This window comes from Momordica charantia (genome assembly GCF_013281855.1).
Source record: "Momordica charantia cultivar OHB3-1 chromosome 8 unlocalized genomic scaffold, Mcharantia_2.0 BLBB01000008.1, whole genome shotgun sequence".
Classification (NCBI taxonomy): Eukaryota; Viridiplantae; Streptophyta; class Magnoliopsida; order Cucurbitales; family Cucurbitaceae; genus Momordica; species Momordica charantia.
In genome coordinates, this window is record NW_028275166.1 from 9,276,992 (window position 1) to 9,297,309 (window position 20,318).

The 20,318-nt window shown below is 34.8% G+C and overlaps 2 protein-coding genes and 1 long non-coding RNA gene across 5 annotated transcripts; 1 reads left to right on the forward strand and 2 right to left on the reverse strand.

Annotated features, from left to right (window-relative positions):
* Positions 1-672: 672 nt before the first annotated feature.
* On the reverse strand, positions 673-7,908 carry LOC111016973 (LEAF RUST 10 DISEASE-RESISTANCE LOCUS RECEPTOR-LIKE PROTEIN KINASE-like 1.3). Its single transcript, XM_022292588.2, has 5 exons — positions 6,919-7,908; positions 4,007-4,042; positions 3,592-3,912; positions 1,937-2,835; positions 673-1,145 (listed from the first exon to the last, which is right to left on the reverse strand). Exons 1-5 carry the CDS (start codon positions 7,823-7,825, stop codon positions 1,119-1,121), a joined length of 2,190 nt encoding a protein of 729 aa, XP_022148280.1. The 5' UTR covers positions 7,826-7,908; the 3' UTR covers positions 673-1,118.
* LOC111016974 (uncharacterized) lies at positions 7,273-9,001 on the forward strand. 3 transcript variants are annotated; one of them, XR_015793120.1, is made up of 4 exons: positions 7,273-7,406; positions 7,491-7,789; positions 7,902-8,295; positions 8,491-9,001. It is a non-coding gene; the product is annotated as an uncharacterized LOC111016974 (long non-coding RNA). The 3 variants fall into 3 exon arrangements; XR_015793122.1 differs by having other exon boundaries at positions 8,005-8,295; XR_015793121.1 differs by having other exon boundaries at positions 8,010-8,295.
* Positions 9,002-9,975: 974 nt separating this feature from the next.
* LOC111016937 (phenolic glucoside malonyltransferase 2) lies at positions 9,976-12,559 on the reverse strand. Its single transcript, XM_022292533.2, has 2 exons — positions 11,813-12,559; positions 9,976-10,918 (listed from the first exon to the last, which is right to left on the reverse strand). Exons 1-2 carry the CDS (start codon positions 12,445-12,447, stop codon positions 10,138-10,140), a joined length of 1,416 nt encoding a protein of 471 aa, XP_022148225.2. The 5' UTR covers positions 12,448-12,559; the 3' UTR covers positions 9,976-10,137.
* Between the last annotated feature and the right edge of the window lie 7,759 nt (positions 12,560-20,318).

The window sequence follows — 20,318 nt, forward strand, 5'->3', positions numbered from 1 at the left end:
AAATAAAAAATAAAAATAAAAAGTCAGAAACTTGAGTTTAACTAAAATTTGTTTGGTGGGTTTTATGATTTTGTAAATGTCAATTCTTTAGGCTGCGAGATTAGAAAACTCATAATATTAAATTTATTAATTCAAGTTATACAAACCTAACCCGCAAACATCTCTAAAGAAGGTAATTCTTTTCCGGTTTAAACCGCAGCAGGAAATGCTATTCAGGCAGTAGTGGATCGAGAGTATGCAACCTACTATTTTAGTTCATATAATTTTAACTTTATTCATTTTGGTTCCTATACTTTCAAAATATCTATTTTGATCTCTATACTTTTAATTTTTGTTCATTTCAATCCCTATACTTTTGACTTTTGGTCCCTGCTAAATGAATCATTTTGGTGTCTTCATTTTTATTTTTATCTCATATATTTTTTGATCAATATGCATGACACTTCATTCACTAAATATTCTTGAAATGTAACCATAAATTTGTATTAAACTGTTTCCATTGTGTATAAAATTTGTGTTGAAATTTTACTAATAGAGGGATTGGTCACCCTTTAAAAGAACGGGTATCAAAACGGACGTTTTGAAAGTACATGAACTAAAATAAACAAAATTTGAGAGTAGAATGACAAAATAAATCAAAGCTGAAGATCTAGGAACAAGATAGTACTTAAACCTTGTTTTTTATTAACATGAAAATTTACAAAGAAAGTTCAGTACACTAAGGAACCATATGGAATATACTGATCAAAATGCCTTTGTAATATTTATAGTTCAAACAAAAACCTAAGAGTCTACATAATCTCAAGCTATATGTCAAAAGTAATCTCAACACAACATTTACAACTCTAATTTTCTATCATCTGACTCATGGTAAAAATATGAATGTGCAAATCTAAGAACCAACAGAAATCTATCTCATCATTTACAGGTATATGAAAAATGCAAATGAACTAATTTACCTTTGGAAACAGCCTTTCAGTATCTCCGATTCATCTTCATAGCGATAAAACTTTATTTCCCCATCGAGGGGTGGTAGAACACTGTACAACGAGTAAGCGAAAACTTGTCGTCGCCATTTTCTGGATCTCAGAACTGTTGCTGATCTGATATTGATTGCATTAAGCTGTTCTGTTCAAGACCTTCGTCTGTTCAATTAAAGAAGAGGTGAGCTTATGATACATTAATGCTTTATCATCACCGGATTGGCTAGGCAGACATATAAACCAAAGAAAATAACTTGGACACCGAAACACGAAGTACTACTAAATAGTCAAGTACGTACTCAATAACTAGACAACGAGTACATACAATCACAATATCACTCAGATTATCCCCATTTGATAACCATTTTGTTTCTTTTCCAGTATTTTAGTTTCTGTCATGCCCCAAGGGACAGCTCAGTTGGCAAGGCTTTTGGGATCTTTTGGTCATACTGGTTTAGAGATGTCAAGTACGAACCTTCCAGTGAGTTTAATATAAAAAATTCTTATTGTCTCCAGATCTTGGCCTTAAGACGGGTGTGGGTGCCTAGACTCCCGGTTATCATAAAAAGAAAATAATAATTTATTTCTGTTTTTGAAATTTGATCAAGAATGAAAATGTGTTTTTGTAAAAGGGGAAAAACATATCAAAGAAATTGGGAGGAAATCAGAAAGTAGAAAACTAAAAATGAAATGAATATATGGGTCTTAGTTGCCTAGCAACAGTATGAACTCTGCCTAACTTTCACTTCTCTGCCTATATTCATTGCTAAGACAAGAGATGTCTTTCTCATTTATAACCAACAATGAAAAAGGTAACTCATAGGGAAAATATAGTAAAACTAAGCATACTTCATATTATCTATATCACAGAGAAATATACGGTAATTTCAGCTGAAGCAAATAAGATTGAAAAAGAATGAACTTCTAGATCAAGGTATAATAGAGTTTCTAACCCATTTATCTGTCACAGGTTCGGAATCTGGTGAAAGCAGAGATGATGTATTCCTTAAAAGCCTTACATTATCAGACCCTATATCCAACACTTCTGCTTTACGAGCAGCCAGTTCTTCATTCTCCACTTCTCTCAGAACTTCCAGCACGTCATCCATCGAAGGCCGTAGATCCCGTGCCTGTTGAAGGCATCGAAAAGCCAACTCTGCCACTGATGTTATCATGGACCTTACTGCATAGTCCCTCTCAAACCCAAGTTCTGAATCTACTAATTCACCTAAAGCATGATTTTGAATTCTATCGATAGCCATATTCGACAAATTTATATCGTTTCTCTTCCTGTTGATGTCCACTGCTTGCAGCGACGATATAAGCTCAACCAAAACTACTCCAAAGCTATACACATCGCTTTTATCTGTAAGTTGGTAGCACTGATAATATTCAGGATCAACATAGCCTGGTGTCCCCTGAGGAGCAGTTGAAACATGAGTTACATCGACAGGAAATAACCGCGATAGGCCGAAATCAGCCACTTTCACTTTGAAGTTGTGATCTAGGAGAATGTTATTGGTTTTGACGTCGCGATGAATGATATCGTTGCGATGGAGGTAAGCAAGTGCATTAGCAGTCTCGATAGCGATCTTCAGCCGAACGGACCAACTGAGCAAACCTGAATTAGCTCGGTTTCCATGCAGATGATCCGCCACTGTTCCATTAGGAATGTACTCATATACTAGAAGGAGTCCCTGACTATGTCTTGATGTGCATCCGTAAAGCTTAACAAGGTTTGGGTGATGCAGTCGTGATAGAATCTCCACTTCATTCATGAACTGCTCCACGCGTTTGCAGTTGTTTTCATATAGGCGCTTTACTGCAACTATCCGCCCATCCTTGAGTGTTCCTGATTAACAATCAAACAAATATTTTAGGTAAAAAATGCCATGAAGCATTCAATCTAATCTAGAGCTCTTAGGAACAGTTTGTAAATAAACAATACAACTCGGCTTAAATCCCATTTTGGTCCCTAAACTTTCAAAAGGTGTGTTTAACCATTCTAGTTTCTAAACATCCATAATATCTATTTTAGTCATTGCTGTATTATTTTGTCACTTGTTCTCCACTTCCCCTATCGGATGTGGTTTGAATATATGCTCACATTAACACATACTTAGAGCCATATAATCATTATCAATATGTTAAAAGTAAATAAAGGTAAGGACCAAAATGGTTAGTTTTTAAAAATTTCGAGGGTAAAATAGATACTTCGAGAGTTCAGGAACAAAATTGAAAATTTAAGGACTAAAATAGGAATTTCGAAAGTTTAAAGCTTGTTTGGTAACATTTCGTTTCTTGCTTCTGTTTCTTATTTTTTAATAAATAAAACAGAATTGCATGGCTCCCAACACCCATAGATTCAAGAACGGTGAAACAAAATCTTAATTTATGTTGGAAGAAATTTGAAACGGGAACAAGAAACAAGAAACTTGTTTTCGTTTTGGATCCGAAATTTCTGTACAATTTTGAAAATGTTTCGAAAAAATGAGAAACAAAAAATATAAGTAGTTGTCAAATGTTTAGATTTGTTAATCCAAAAATAGAATAATTTTGAAAGTTCTGTAACTAAAATGGATTTAAACCATAACATTTAAGTCCTTACCAGAGTAAACGGTACCATAACCTCCATCTCCAAGCTCCCTTGAACGGTCAAAATTGTTAGTTGCTTCCTCAAGTTCTGCATAAGTAAAGACTTGAGCTCCAAAGTAGGAGCTCCCTTTCTCGGGATTGGATCTTGAATAAGGATAGGAAGGAATACTGTGAGAGAGAAATGTCGAGGGAGTCGGAATGCCTGCACTTGAAGGAGGCGAAGGAAGATCTTTGGTTTTCAACTTCAGGACATGTTTCTTCTTTCGTTGTGTAATAGAGAAGACACAGCATCCTAAGAATAGGCCTAATACAGCTGCCCCTCCTATAGAAAGACCTGGAGACAAAACAAACGAGTACATCACTTTCAATTCTCAGCCCTTCCAAGTGATGTAACGCCAACGTACATTTATCTAACTCATAATTCATACCTACTACGAGGTGTGTTTTCTTAGATTCATTCCCACCTATGGCACAAGATCAAAACTTGTCAGTTGAAACTCATATAAGCATAAATCTAAAGTGAAAATGCAGTGGCAAAAAGTAAACTCTAAAAGAAGGAATGAAGAATTAAAGTTGAAAGCCAGAGAATCTTATGGATATATATAATGATGAACAAGTAGAGGAAACCACAAGACCATGCGTTTTCTCATGTAAAGTGTGTAGGGAAATCAAACCATCTAGAAGTAGCAACATCATATACCATAAAACATTCAAGCTTAAATTACAACTTTAGTTCCTAAACTTTGATGTTGGTGTGCCTTTTTAGTCCATAAGCTTTACAAAGTTTCAATTCAATTCTAGAATAGTGATTCTATTATGTCTCGAAGAAGATGAGGTTGTTGACGTTAAGGATCCACATTGGAAAAGGGACCTTACAATGGTTTATAATAGACATGAACTACTCTTCTCATTGCCAATTGATTTTGAGATGGAATCCCATCAATATTAATAGTCAACAACGAAGAACAAATAAAATATACTAGGACAACTATGATTGATACACATGTATGATATCATTCCCCATATAATAATGAAGTATTGATATACGAAGGCATTAATAACATTTCTCATAAATCTTCATCCCCATATTTGTAATATTATGTTCTTAAAAAAATTTAGACCAAATTAAATACTAAATTTAAATTATAGGTAGGAATTTGGAACTAGAAACATAATTTAACCTTTTTAAGGGAAGTATGTGATTTTAAAGAATATAGTGAAAATACATATATGAGCTTTGAAGAAAAATATAAATATGTTTATTCATAATAGAGAATAAAGGTGTACTTGAAAAAGAGAGAGAACAAATATACTTAGTTCAAAATTTAAATAAAATCGTTGTTTTTGTTTTTAACTCATAAATGAAAAGCATTGTCACTCTAAAAGATAAAAGATAAATTTGAAATTGAAAGCTTGCTACTAAATATATTTTCATACTAACAAACGATGTTTTAATTTTTTTTTCTTTTTAATAAATCTATTAGTACAACAATTGCTATTTCTATGACATCAGATTTATATTTATAAATTTTTTATCAATAATCTAAGTTAATAAAATTAATAATATGTTATAAAATCTAATCCAAAATTATATTTGTTTGAAAATTTTAATTACTCTTTTTTTAATTTAACGAGCTTAAAATATAATAAATAAATTTGTTAATTTTTATACACAACAACTACCTAATGTTTTTAATTAAGGATACAATTTTATTTATTAAATTAAGTTTATGGTTGTTTCTAGTTCTTGTAAAGGTTTTAAAAGACCTTCACAATTAAATAACTTTTGACTAAAAAATATATAAAATTTTGAAATAAGATACTTACAAGTTCTAGAAGGAAAAAATAATAATAAGAAGAAGACGACAAATTCATGAAATAATTTTTTAATGGCAAACTAATACTTTTCCTTTTTTTTTTTTGTTTATTCGTGTTATATTGTTGTTTTATGAAAATATAATTTTATAATATTCATTTGCCAAAGTCTATCTAATTTAAATATTCTTACGTAAGGTTCTATCTAATGGTCCAAATTTTACTTTTATAATTTAATTAAGAAAAAAAGAGATAAAAATTTAAACCCATCGGATCAAGGTTCTATTAAAAGGTATCTTGTAAGTAATTTATTTTTTCAAATAATAATAATAATAATACATAAATGGATAAAAATAAATAAATATATGTATAATAAATAAATAAATAAATAGAGAAAAAATATATATATACATATACATACATACATATATATATATATATATATATTTGAAAGGGACATGTCATCCAACCAAGAGAAAATTCCAACCATTAAAAATTGGTCCACTTTGTACTTGAAATTGAAACTTGAAAGGTTACATTTTTCTTCACCAACCAAATCCATCCTATTTTTACACAATAAAATAAACTATAATATTGATTTATTTTTTCCCTAAAACAAATATTGATTTAATCTTTGTTTGAAGAAAAAAAATATTGATTTAATTTTCCAATTAGCAATTCGCCTAATTTCTCATTTCTTTTAGCCCTAAATTCAGTGTCTTACAACTTACAAGGCAACGATCTTCCTAATCCTAATGATTACCATTAAAATTTTTTGATAGTAATTTTAAGATAAATAGAAAATCTGGCTTCTCTCTTTCTTTTTTATATTACTCTCCCCTATTTATCAAAAATGGTGGTCAACTACATTTTTTTCTTCTTTCAAAAAAAAAAAACTAATTTTTTTTCTTTACCTTAATTTGCTATGGCTAGGTTGATTAGTCAAACTAGAGATTCTTACTTAATTACTCACCAATAGAGAGGTAAGTATCATTTTTGTTCATAATTTTTCACATTATTTCAATCCATTAAATTTTCAAGTTGATTATACTTTTTTTTTTGTTTCAATTTGGTCGTTGGAGTTTCAAAACATCCTTTAGTTCTTAAAATTTACTAGTTTAATCATAAAAATATAATATGTAAAATTATTAAGTGATTAACTATCCATTACGAATTTCAATAGTTTAAGGCTGCTAAGATGAGCGTAGCTGTAATTAACACATTTTTCCTATTTTAATAGATTTTTTTCTAGTTGGAACTTTTAACCCAAATCAGTATGATTATGCTCGTTTAGAAAAAAAGAAAGAAAGAACTAAAACCCCAAATAAGTTATTTGGGATGTAAACTAAAAATGATTCAAATGATTTTGGACTCCAAAAAAATAATTAAGAAAAAAGCCTCCCATTTTCCTTTTTTTCATTTTTGGGCGGAATATTTAATGAGAAGAAGTCGAAGATGAAAAGTCAAGACGTGCAAAATCCGCAGAGAGGGACCAAATCAAAGATACGAAATTAGGGCTACGTACCCGGAGAAGACGCCGGACCTTCGCCGGCCGGCATATTCCGGCAACTTCTTACACCACCATTACCACCGCCACGACAGAAGCAAGTCGTCCGATTCGAACCGAGGTCGTAACCGCAAACACCCTCCGACGCCTCACAAACTCTACATCCGCCGCCGTCCTCCTTCAATCGCACCTCGAACCCCTCTTTAATGGCGTTTAAAATCTCCGTAGAGTTCACAAGAGCGCTCACCGTCGCCACAGAATCCAAATTGACCGGCGTAATCACGCTCGCATTGCAGAGCCCAGGGCCGGCGGCGGTGTCCACTTGAATTATGCCGAAGTTATATTCAGTACAGCTAAATTGTCCGGCGACTTGTTCAATCGGAGAAGAGCAATAGATCAACGTGATGTTCCGATAGCCGGGAATTGAATCGAAGAGATTGTAATCGAGAGTGGTGTTGACGAATTTGTTAGGGCAGAGGCCGTCCATGTAATCGGCTCTGGCGATGGTGAGAATTTGGGAATCGGCGCTGAATTTCAGGATTTGGTATTTGACTTCCATTAAATCTATGGTGGTGTTGCCTCCCTCGCAGGTCAATTTCAGCGCCGGATGGCCGCAGTTGGGCGGGCGGCCGCCGCCCCAGAACGGGAACCCGACGGCGGTGGTTTCGCCGCAGTTGAAGTTATTGCTGCAGGCTGTGTAGAAATCCCCGAAAACGACGACTCGGAGAAGGAGAAGGGGAAAACAAACGAGCCGAAGGAATAAGAAGATTGGGGAATTCATTTTGGTAGAGGATCGAATTGAACAGGGGAGGCAATTCCGGAATTTTATGAAATCAGAATCAGTTTCAGGAAAATGGGTTAGATAAATCAAGGCCACTAGTTCAGTTTTGTGAGTACCAGAAAACTTGACTTCGTAATATTGCATTCATACAGTTGACTAGTAAAAGAATGATAAATATTTGTTTTAGTCTCTGATATTTTATTATTTTCTTGAATTTGAGATTGGTTACTTGGGTGATGATCTTAGCTTGGATAATGTCAAACCATACCTCACTCCTATTGAACTCAAGGTGACATCTTCCGTATTTGATGTGTGTTCTTTAGTGCAGATGCTAAGTTGTAAAGATAAATGGCTGGGGTACTTCAATATCTCACATTTTCTCGCCTTGATATTTGTTTTACTGTCAATAAAGTTTGTCAACGGATACACAAACCTATTAGTACTCTGGATTCGGGCGACGGGGACCTCTCCCCCGTCGTTGTTCACAGCCTGCCTGCTGATGCTCACCCACTGCCACATTGCACGTCGATGTCGATTTCTATACCCCGCCGTTGCCACTGTTCTCGCTGCCGATACATCACTTCTCGATCACCTTTGCTCCTGTTTTTTTCTTGGTGAGTCCAAATATTGTAGTCCAAAATTTGTACCCTTCCATGTATAGTATCATTTTCTGGGTGGTGGTTGGTTTTTAGATCTTTTTGTGCAAATACATGATTGTATACAATTTGATAGTTAGTCAAATTTCCTTTCTACGCTTGGACTAATGCAAATTAAATTTCATATCTTGTTTACATGGAATTGTATGACAGGCACACATTCCCGGGCCAGAGTTCTTGAAATTCTGCAAGAGAGTCAGTGCAGTCCAATTCGAGCTTGGTATCTTCTACATTTTGAGGATTGAAGGCCTTCATTCACTGCATAAGCTTGGTATCTTCTTATTGATTTGTACATCTCTGTTTATTCTTTCAGCAACTCTACTCTCTTTTTGATCCTATTCGTGGAGCCCAAGAAGTTGCAGTACAATCTATCCCCTGATGAAATTGAAGTGCTAGAACAAAATTCTTTAGCATACTTGTTTCAAGTTTTACCACTTCCACTCCTATTTTGTTTGTGACGATAAATCACAATCACCAATTTGGGGTGTCGGACACCTTTAGGTGGCCTAAAGTACTTTTGATGGTTTCAGTTACTTATATACATGTCTTCAAAAGTACATTTTGAGACTTTTTAGGCCTTTGGAGACTTCTTGAACGTTAAAGGCCATTTGGACACTTTTTTGTCGCGCTTTGTTTTTTCAAGTAATTTAGATGTTATTTTCAACTTCGATTCGCGAATCTTTTGCTTTTTGTATAGTGATAAACAATGCAACTTGCATTGCAAGAGATGCCTGCTTCTCACCCGAAAGAACCACTCACTAGCTAGTCGTCCTAATAAGGGCTCTATCTGGAGACATATTAAGAATCATGTCTTTTGAATGCAATGCCTGTCTTCTAAATTAAAAGGGAAATGTGCCTCGTTGGAAAGAAAGATGGAGTGTGACTTGTAGTACTCACGATTGGCTCAAACCACTATGTTATCAATGTTCTGACTCATTCATATGTTCATCCTACTAATGTCGAAATGCGTTTATGTGGAGCAGTTGATTGGACATCTAGGGTTAAAAGCACTGTTTCAGTGCGGGCCCCAAAAATGGTACCAAATCGAGGAAAACTCTGAGTAATAGATATGATCTCAAAATAACAGGGGTCCAACTTTAATTTTCATATAAAAAATTTACCTTTTTTTTTAATTTGAAATGGTAGAGAATGATGAGCAAGAAACAATTACCAAATATGTCTCTCCCCTTTTCTAATGATAACCCTAACAATAAACAAAAGAATAATTATCCAGATTTGTAGTAAATATTTAAAAATATATATATATAAGATAAATATCATAATGCATGAGAGGACCAATGAGACATAACACTTTGGATGCATTCCTTCGCCGGGAGGGCTAAAAACCATCTCAATTGATGAGTCTTTCGGTTAGTAATCTCATACTCTCGACTACTTGAATCACTACGTTATTCATGTTCCGACTCATTCGTTCATCCTATTATGTCAAAATGCGTTTATGCTCAGCAATTGACTAAACATCTAGGGTTAAAGCACGGTTTGATCTCAAATTAACAAGGAATTTAATTTTCATATAAAAAATTTACTTTTTGTTTTAATTTGAAAGTGTTGAGAGTGAGAAGCAAGAAGCAATTATCAAATGCCTCCCTTCTTTTTTTTAATAATAACACGAACAAAAAAACAAAAAACAATTATCAACGGAACAACATTTCTTGTTTCTATTTATTAAAAAAGAGAAAAATAAAAATCTACTCAAAATGAGATTGAACAAATCAGAAATGAGAATAACAAACATACCTGTAAGTTAAGTTGTAAAGCGAATCAAGAATTGAGAATAGCTCAAAGGCATTCAAGCCCCTTGGAAAATAGAGCAACAAAATTTTCAATTTCATCCTTGTTCTTCACAACTCCAATCTCCATCCCACCATCGCCATCTCTACTCTCACTCAGAGCAATAGTTTCCGACGACTCAGCCGACACCAATTCCACCTTTATCGGCCTCCCCCACCCAAAATCAGCACTATAAACTTCAAACCTTGGAGACCCAGCAACCGAAATTGGTTTATAATTTCCTCCAAAATCATCACCATCAACAGTTGCTGTGGCCATCATCGAGCACCAATTTTCCACCCCATTTAGAGCTCCTTCTTCCAAACCCTTAATGCCCTCTGATATCGCCTCACTAGCCACAACCATTCCATTTTCTCCCAAAAGCTCACTCCTTTCAATAAAAATGGCACGACCCGACAAGCAATTGCCAAAGTAATTTGAAGGCATTGGCGGTTTCAGACGAAATCTAGCATCAGCCACGAAAGCAAACACTAATTTGCCCTCTGTTAAGGCCTCAGATTTGGCTGTGCACACACAAATGTAAGCAGTTGCCAGTGCAAATGAAGATATGTGAGAATGATGATCAGAATTTTTGCTGTGTTGGTTGTTCTTATTGTTCAGAACAGATTGCTTCAGATTTTGCAAGTGTTGGCGTGTGAGGTGGAGACTGCATCGGATTAAGCCCTGTGGAGTGTTGGGTAAGTGGAGGTTCAAGCTCCTGTTGTTGGGTCCCTTGTCCTTCAGCCATACATTGGCATAAATTTCTGCGATGCCCCTTGGATCTTCAATCCTGTGTAATGAGATTTGTTTTCAAATTTGACTGCTGTTAGAATAATTTAAAAAAATATTGAAAATATCTGGGCGGGAGAAATTTTATCCTTACCGCTATTAAATATTTGATAATTAAGAGAGAAAAATGCTTAAAACAAACATTTTAAATGAGATGAATGGTCAATTTTTCAACGGTGATAAAGACAAGGTTTGATCCTTACTCTCAAGGAGTCAAATATTATAAAAATTAAAAAAAAATTAAAAGCTGTGGCGTGATAATTAACTATTTTATATATTGTTATTCATTTATTTTTTGGGTTTGAAATTCGGTTAAAACTGAAAAATGTGTCTTTGAGAATAGTGGAAAAGATAGAGGGAATGGGCGAAAAGTACAACGAGAGGGAAGATAAGATAAGTTTAGTAGAAGCATTGCAAGACAGAAATTGAAATAATAATAATAATAAATAAATAAATAAAAATAAAGGAAAAATGAAGGAAAAGAAAACGGAAAATTTGTAACAATCAAACCTTTTTTTTTTTTACATCTATTTTTTGTTTACTCGAAGTCGAGATGTTAACAAAAACACTTATTGTAAAACCAAAACTTTTAATCCTTAATTACCATAGTATTCAAATTTTATATAAAAATTTAAAAAATTCATTCAATTATAACAATCACACAGTTCTAGGATTCCTTGTAACAATCTCTATAATTTAGACATCGTTTTTGCAATTTCTTTTAAAAAAACTACATATAAGAATTTGTAAATTAAAATTCAAAACAAACAAAAAAATCATAATTAAAAATTAAAATATCTATTTGCAGTGTGAACAATAATGTAGCCAAATATTGAAAGGATCATATCATATATCATAGTTTAATCTTTTGAGTTCAATGTAGTTGTGAACCGACCTATTATAGAATGGCATCGGCTCAGTTGTCAGATCATACAACCCTCCCGCAACATGAAGCTTGCAAATACGAGCCCATAACTTGACGAAGGAAGTTGCAGTTCTTCCATCAAGAACAGCATGGTGGTTAGTCATTCCAATGGAAAACCCACTATTAGGGAACAGAGTTACTTGGAGAGCAATCACCGCAGCACGGTCATGAGAAACCGGCAACTGAGGGACAAGAGGATGATATTCCGTAACTCCACGAAACCCATACCCCGAAAGATGGCGAAAGTGGGCGTCGGACTCAGCCACCGTCAGCAAGACCCCATCCCCCTCGACGAACTCGACGGTGGGGACGACGGAGTGGGGGGGCCAAAGGAGGTTCCCGGCGAGAGGAAGATAGCGGCGGAGAGCGAGAGAGAGGGAGGTTTTGAGCTTTGGGAGAATGGCGTCAAGAGATGAGATCGCAGTATCTTGGTAGAAGAAAAGGCGTTGAATAGGATGAAATCTGAGCCACAGGAGGTCGAAAAAAGTGAGAGGAAGAGAGTGGGGAGTAAGTGATTGTTGCTCGGGTGAAGAACAAGGAGAAGGAGTTACTCTACAGACTTCAATTATGTCGACTGGGGATGGAGGATGAGCAATAAGATCCATGGGGTATTGAAGAATTGAATTGAGTTGAATTTGTGGTGTGTGAAGATTGAAGAAGACAGTTCTTCAAACTTTGACTTTGTGGCTTAATAGGAAAGTGGGTTTCCCAATGCTATTCGTGATGCGATTCCAAATTGGTCTTTTTCCATGGGGAAACACACATTAAAGAAAACACCAAAACTATTACGTCGTTGCCGGCCTTCCCAAAAGTACTTGGCTCCTCCGCGATCTGGTAGAATTTCGAGGAAAATCTTGTGTTTTCTGTCATTAAATGTTTGATAACTAAGAGGAATAAATGTAAAAATAGAAATATTTAATAAATAATAATGAGTTGTTAAATATTTATCTTCCGAAAGCCGAGTATTATTTGTAGATTAATATACAAAACACCTTACTTTTCATGGAGGTGAAAAAGAGGAAAGGTAAAGTACTAGAGTTTATAATTACATGTAAACTTGATGGTAAAGAAATCCGTTTTCATAGATGGCAAAGAAATCAAAAGGTTGGACACATTTTTGTCTATTTATTGAATGTGTTCGAGAGTCATCTTGACATGTGTTATTGTCCAAATCACTTTCTAGATTATGTTTTTCAAATTAAAAAATTAATTTTAAAATATTTAAAATCACTCAAAATATTACTCGCTAACGCATCTATAATTCATTTAGTAATGTTTTTATCAGGGATGACCCCACGTGGATCGAGCAGGGTTGGGTGAGGGTCTGCCAACCCAGTCCCCACTCCGCCCCAATATTTATGTTCTCTTTTTAATATTTATTTAAAAAATAAAATTTTAAAAAGTTTCAGCCCAATCAATTCTCAAAAGCCCAATTTCCAAGACCCATTAGATTTTTAAGATAGCCAAATGCTATTCCAAAGGGATAAGTAGACCATTTACAGAACCTATTTACACAAATGGGTTAAATCTTTATAATTTACACTTTGCTAAATATAGAGACCTATTAAAATGGTACCCATTAAAATTTAACCAATTGTCCATTGTAATATATGATTAATAAAGGGATAGTCGCAAGGATGATATAAATTTGGTGGCGCCAATGAGATATGACCCGATTCTATAAAACTTGTTATTCTGACCATGGTGACATCATCATATCGCGACAAATTACTTACTGTTGGGATAATGGAGTCAAAACAGATGACTCGTGTCCTACAAGGAAAAGGATTTTCAAACACTACTACCAATTCCTACAAGGAGTATGATATTATTGTCAAATAAGGATTACAATATTGTTTTCTTATAAGGATTGGGATATTTGACCTCTTATAAATAGAACCCTTTTGTTAAGGCATTGGTACAGAGTCAAAATAAGACAGACTCGAGTGGTTGTGGACAGTGTATGAAAAAAGAGTTTGTATCTCGTGGGTTTAGTGAGGGTATTTTCAATTGTGTAATCCTAGGTAACCATTGCTAAGGTACTTAGAAGCAAGAGAGTAATATCTTGAGTGAGATCTCCATTGTAATATTCTCAAATATAGTTGAACCTGCTTTTTTTGCAGAAGACTGGACGTAGTCCCAAGATAGGGGCGAACCAGTATAATCCGTGTGGTGTTAAGCTTTTCTATCCCTATCTCTTATTCCTTTGTTATTGTTACTTACTTATCTGCTGTTAGCCTGTGGAAGGGGAAAATCAAATAGTTCCTGTTTGAAGAATTTACAGGATGATCGATTAATCTATATTATTTTTCCCAACAATTGGTATCAGAGCGTTTGGTTCAGAAATTATGGGATCAGCAGAGAAGTCAGGTTTTGAAGGAATCATGAAGTTCAATGGGGCCAATTTCGAATATTGGAAGATGCAGATTAAGGATTACTTGACCTGCAAGAAGTTGAATAAAGCTTTAAAGGAACGACCAGCAGGGATGAAAGATGAAGATTGGGTGGAGACGAATGAACAGGCAGTTACCTTTATCAGATTGTGTTTGTCGATGAATGTGGCAAGTCTCGTAGCAAATGAAACGACAGCAATAGATCTGATGAAAGCACTGGAGAATAGGTATAAGAAACCCTCAGCTAATAATAAGGTATATCTCGTAAGGAGGTTCTTTAACATTCAAATGGGAAGAGAATACTTCTGTCAATTCCCACATAAATGAGGTCACAAAATTAATCAATCAATTGGCATCAGTTAAGATTACTTTTAGTGACGAAGTGAAAGCTATTCAGTTGCTAACATCTTTACCTGAAAGTTGGGAAACGATGAAGACAGCAGTGTCCAATTCGTTAGGAGACAAATCTTTGAAATTTTCAGAAATTTATGATGCGGCAATTGCTGAAGAAATTCGCAGAAAGAGGAGTGGAAAAGAGTCTACTTCCGTACAAGACTCAGCATTGGCTGTCGAAAAAGGTAAAGAGAAAGTTGCGTTTGATGACAGGCAACAGAAGCATAGTATGAGGAATTCGAAGAGAGATGTTGAATGTTTTCCCTGCCACAAAAAAGGTCACATCAAGAAAAACTGTAGAATATTAAAAGAGCATCTGAAAAGATATATGGCGGAGTCAAATGCTGTTGTAGACGATGCCCTCGTCTGTGTTGACAGCAACACAGAAATAGGAAACCAGTCATCGGAGTGGATAATAGACAGCGCAGCTTCAGTACACATATCTTCAAACAGAAGATTATTCACATATTTCAGAAAAGGCAATCGCGGCCACGTGAGGATGGGGAATGGAAGACTTTCCAAGACTAAAGAGATTGGAAATATACGATTGAAGACCAATAGTGGAACTGAGTTATTACTGCGAGATGTTAGGTATGTACCCAGTATCAAAATGAACCTTATCTCTACAGGTAAGTTGGACGATGATGGTTATCAAAGTGAGTTTGGTGGGAACCAGTGGAAGCTCACCAAAGGATCCAAGTTGGTGGCAATTGGCCATAGAAGATCTACAGTTTACACGTCGCAATTGAGTGTTGCCAGAGGATCATTGAAACAGTGGATGCAAGTTGCAGATGGTGTCCAAAAAGGTAGGACTAAGCCAGCAACGAAGACAACTAGAACAGATCGGGAGGATCTGCCATCAATTCAGAAACAACAATTGGGAAGTCAAAGAACGAGAACAAGTTCTTTAGGTTGTCTGGGATTATCTCCAGTTGTCAGACAAAAGGGTGAATTGATGAAGTCGCGTCAGCGAAGAGTTGCATCAGAGAAGATAAACTCAGTAGGTGCTGAGGTAAAGAATGGAGTTTCAATTCTGGCAGCAGGCTTGAATATAGTTGTCAAGTCATCAATGGGAAGTTCTTTCTTCAAGAATCAGTGTTTGAGAAAGAAGAAGGAAGCTTCAGATATCACCACTTAGTTTGAGTGGGAGTACGTAACTGTGTCTCTTGCGTCTGGAAGACAAGACCACGTAGATTGCCCGACCTCAGGGCAAAGACAGATGAGACTAGCGATTTTTGATATTTTGTTTTACAAGTTTTTAAACTTGCAGGAGAAGCCTTGAAGATTTTTTAAAGAAGATCAGAAGTTGTTGCAGTAGAAGCCTTGGAGTTTTCCAAGATTATCAGACTGTTGTTGCAGTGGGAGACAAGATCGATGTTTTGTCTCCAAGTGGGAGATTGTTGGGATAATGAAGCCAAAACAGATGATCCGTGTCCTACAAGGAAAAGGATTTTCAAACACTACTACCAATTCCTACAAGGAGTAGGATATTATTGTCTTATAAGGATTACAATATTATTTTCCTATAAGGATTGGGATATTTGACCTCTTATAAATAGAACCATTTTGTTAAGGTTTCATTGGTACAGAGTCAAAATAAGAGAGACTTGAGTGGTTGTGGACAGTGTATGAAAAAAAAAGTTTGTATCTCGTGGGTTTAGTGAGGGTATTTTCAATTGTGTAATCCTAGGTAACCATTGCTAAGGTACTTAGAAGCAAGATAGTAATATCTTGAGTGAGATCTCCATTGTAATATTCCCAACTATAGTTGAACCTGCTTTTTTTGCAGAAGACTGGACGTAGTCCCAAGATAGGGGCGAACCAGTATAATCCGTGTGGTGTTAAGCTTTTCTATCCCTATCTCTTATTCCTTTGTTATTGTTACTTACTTATTTGCTGTTAGCCTGTGGAAGGAGAAAATCAAATAGTTCCTGTTTGAAGAATTTACAGGATGATCGATTGATCTATATTATTTTTCCCAACACTTACTATGTCCCTCACTTATTTCTTTTAATTATAGCGATAACTGTAAGGTAGTGATAGCGATGATAGAGAATAACGACATAAAGGTAGCACAATTTATATCATATTCATATGACCTGATTCTATAGTGATGACGCAATTTCCTCGTTAATAAACCAATAAAAAGAAATACGAAAATGGAAAGATAAAAGAATATGAAAAATATCATTCAAATTAATTTGAAATCTCTACGGGACTTGAACGTCTTCTATATAATGAAACCCTAAAATCTTTCTCATATATTCTTCTTCCCCTCTCATCTTACTCTAGCCGCCAATCATGTTGAAGCTCTAAGTACCACATGAGTGGATATATAGGAATCCAAATCTGCCGAATCACTCATGTTATGATATTCTACATCCTAGGTCTTCCCGTTCCTTCATCTGGCTTATGTTCTTCATGTAGCATTCAGACCGAATGACTCTATGAAATTACGTCGATACTTCCACATATTACGGGTAACGTAGGAGACATCTCTATTTTTCCCCTCGGGAATCCTTAGAATTACCACTGCTTAGCTTTCAATTTGCCTCTGACCATCAAATGAAATGTGAATAACCCGTCCTCCTCTCTTTGAAACAAGGGACGCTTCTGGTTCTGTCGGTGCAAGTCGCCAACCATGCTAAAGGTCAAGATGTGTTGTTCGTCATCTAGAATCTCGAGGCACTCCGTGCTACAAGCTGTCGAAAGGTTGGAGATGACATGGACTTCCCAGATCGTTTCGATGTCGTCGTCGCCAATGAGCACATGGCAGATCTTGACAAAGTGTTTATAGTCGCGACACTGTCCTAATGGGGGCGCATGCAGCTTTTGTCCGTCCGTAGAGCCATAGAGTCTTGGACAACATCATGGCGTTGTGTCGTTGCCTATAAATACACAGTTTCAGATTTTAGGGTTTTCAAGCCAAAAAAGAAGATTTAGTAGCCAATTTTCAGAGTGTTTTGGCAGCGCTCGGGTGTTGGCATCACACATTGGAGAGATCAATATCATCATTGTTCGGGGTATTGTATCTTGATTCTCGTGGGTTTTCATTCATGTACCTAAGTATTATTGAGTTTAGAATATTTAGAAGCAGGGACTTTTGTCGGGACAGTTGTGCGTTTTTTTTTTTTTTGCACTTTACGGTTTTCTTCATTATTTGCATATTGTGATTGCATTTTGATATTTCTATGGAAGGAAAATTATTCAGGACAATTAATTTCCAAACACCTAGACGAGGAAAATACAAATGTGGGCTTTGCACAAGTTGGTGTAAAAATGATTACCCTGGAGAAAACTTAACTTGGGGTTCACCCGTGCCTTCCGATTTATTTCTTTTCACCCCCACTTAGGCAAAACCTCGCTCAAGATGCCTTAGCCGAGGGATTAAGGCAGATCCTTGGCTTTGAGGCAAACTTGGGTCGTGTTTAATTTGTACCAAGTTTTTCGACAGAAATATCTAAATTGCATTTAAGTGCATTTTTTGTGTGAATTATTTTGCCCAAGTTAGAGTAGCACATAGCATACTTCTTTCCTTATTTGACATCACGTAACATACATGCACAAATTTCTCATTCGAGCTTGGGATAAATCCGTACAAGGTTTTCGCGAAATCTTTCACATGATTTCAAATTGAAGGTGCTGTAAAAAAACCGGGTCGAATTGGTCACGGATCTGGCCTGGTTTTTATCTAGAAGCTTAGACATGGTAAGAAGTTCAATATTTCTCACCAAATTCTTCATACCCTCCCAAGTTTGTGCCCAAGATTTTTTCCATAACATTTCATGTCATTCAAGTTACGTCCCGTAATATGTTATTTTTAATCCAGAATATAGAACAAAGTATGATACATAGTAAAATCCAACCGTAAACTAACTTTAAGTTGTTCTAAGGGGATGTATACATGGCTTTTAGTTGTGTCTTATGTTCTCATAACGATCACATTTATGTACGTGGTAAGGCACCAATTAAATCTAAAAATATTTTTATTATTGAAAGATAAATATAATTACAATGGATTAATTTATGAGTTATTACAATGTGGATTGAATAAGACATAAATTTATATTCTATCGAAAAGTTGAGACAAAACTTAGGTAAGTTTTGTCCCTATATTATCAACTTTCACCCCATCCTAAACAAAGCCACGAGCAGAATTCTTCAGACTCATTTGAATTCTTTCATCTCGACTGGCGTGTCAGAAAAAGATGAATTAGGTTAAACAATGAAGGTTAAGTCGTTTGAGCAAAGATAATAAATGTTTAGGGGGTAGGAGTTTTAAATTCCATTAGTTTTAAGAGAAAGAAAAAGGAAAAAGCTTTATGGATAAAGACCGAAGAGTAGACTCGATAGGACCATGCTTTTGCAAAACTGACAAAACATAATTGCAATCCAACCACTCACAACCATTACGCATTTGTATTTGGCCGACCACATTTGTCACCTTTTTACTCGACAATGATTTTATTTCCAACAATCCTTTACCAATTGGTCCGTTTACTTTAGACATTTACGTAAATAAATTTCTAAAACAATCGTCCGAAGATATTATCTCTAATAATAATTCTTTTGATCAATCAAGATACAGGTAATTCTTATGTCGACCAAGAAGGAGAATCTCTACTACATATTTCGTGCTCCAACGTTGTTATTTTGGGATCCGTTTGATAACCATTTTTATTTTTTGTTTTTCTGTTTTTAGTTTTTTGATTTTCTGTTTTTAAAAAACAAAAATGTTTGATAAACATTTTTTGTTTTCTATTTTTTTTTAAACATAAAACCAAACATTTTTTTTAACCATTTTTAGTTTTATGTTTTTAAAAAGTTAGAAAATTGAAAATAGATATTAGAGAGAGAAAATTCTATGTAGAGTAGAGGTGACAATCGTGTGGGTGCGAGTGAGAATCTTCTCCTCCATTCTCATGCTCGTGAAACTTTTTAATCCCTGTCTCCACCTCGTGCTTCAGTCCGAGAGATGTTCTCAAGAAAAATTATAAATTTTATAATTGTTTATAATTATTTTTAGAATTTAAAAATTAAAAAAGTGTAGTAAATATATATTAATTATTTAAAAAATGGAATCGGGGACGGGGTCGGGACATGAATTTCCTTATTTTGGGACTCGACCCTGTGGAAAAATTTTTCATACCTAATATAGAGACATAAAAATACAAGTTTTGAGAGATGTAAATAAACTTTTGGAAAATAAATTTTAGATAGATAAATAAAAAGATTTAGAAAAAAAATTAATGAAAGAAAAGTTAAAGACAAAAAGAGAAAAAAGTAAAGTCGAGAGGAAAATATATGTTAAAGAAAAAAAATTAGAAAGAAAGAGAAAAATTATAATGAAAAAAAATTTAGAGATAAACACAAGATTCAAAATATAATTTTTATAGAAAATAAATAAATACAGAGATAAATAAAAGTTATAGTGAAAGAAATTTGAACAAGAAAAAAAGATATAATTTTCAGAGAAAAAAATAGATTAGGAAGAGAAAGAAAAGTTATAAAAGACGAAATTTTAGAGAGAAAAAAATTCGAAAAAATATTAAATTGTTGGGGAGAAATGAAACTGATCTCTTAGGAATAATATATATATATATATATATATATATATATATTTTAAGATGATTTTTCGATTTTAGAATATAAAGGAAAAAAGAAAAAATTATAAAAACGAAATATTGAAA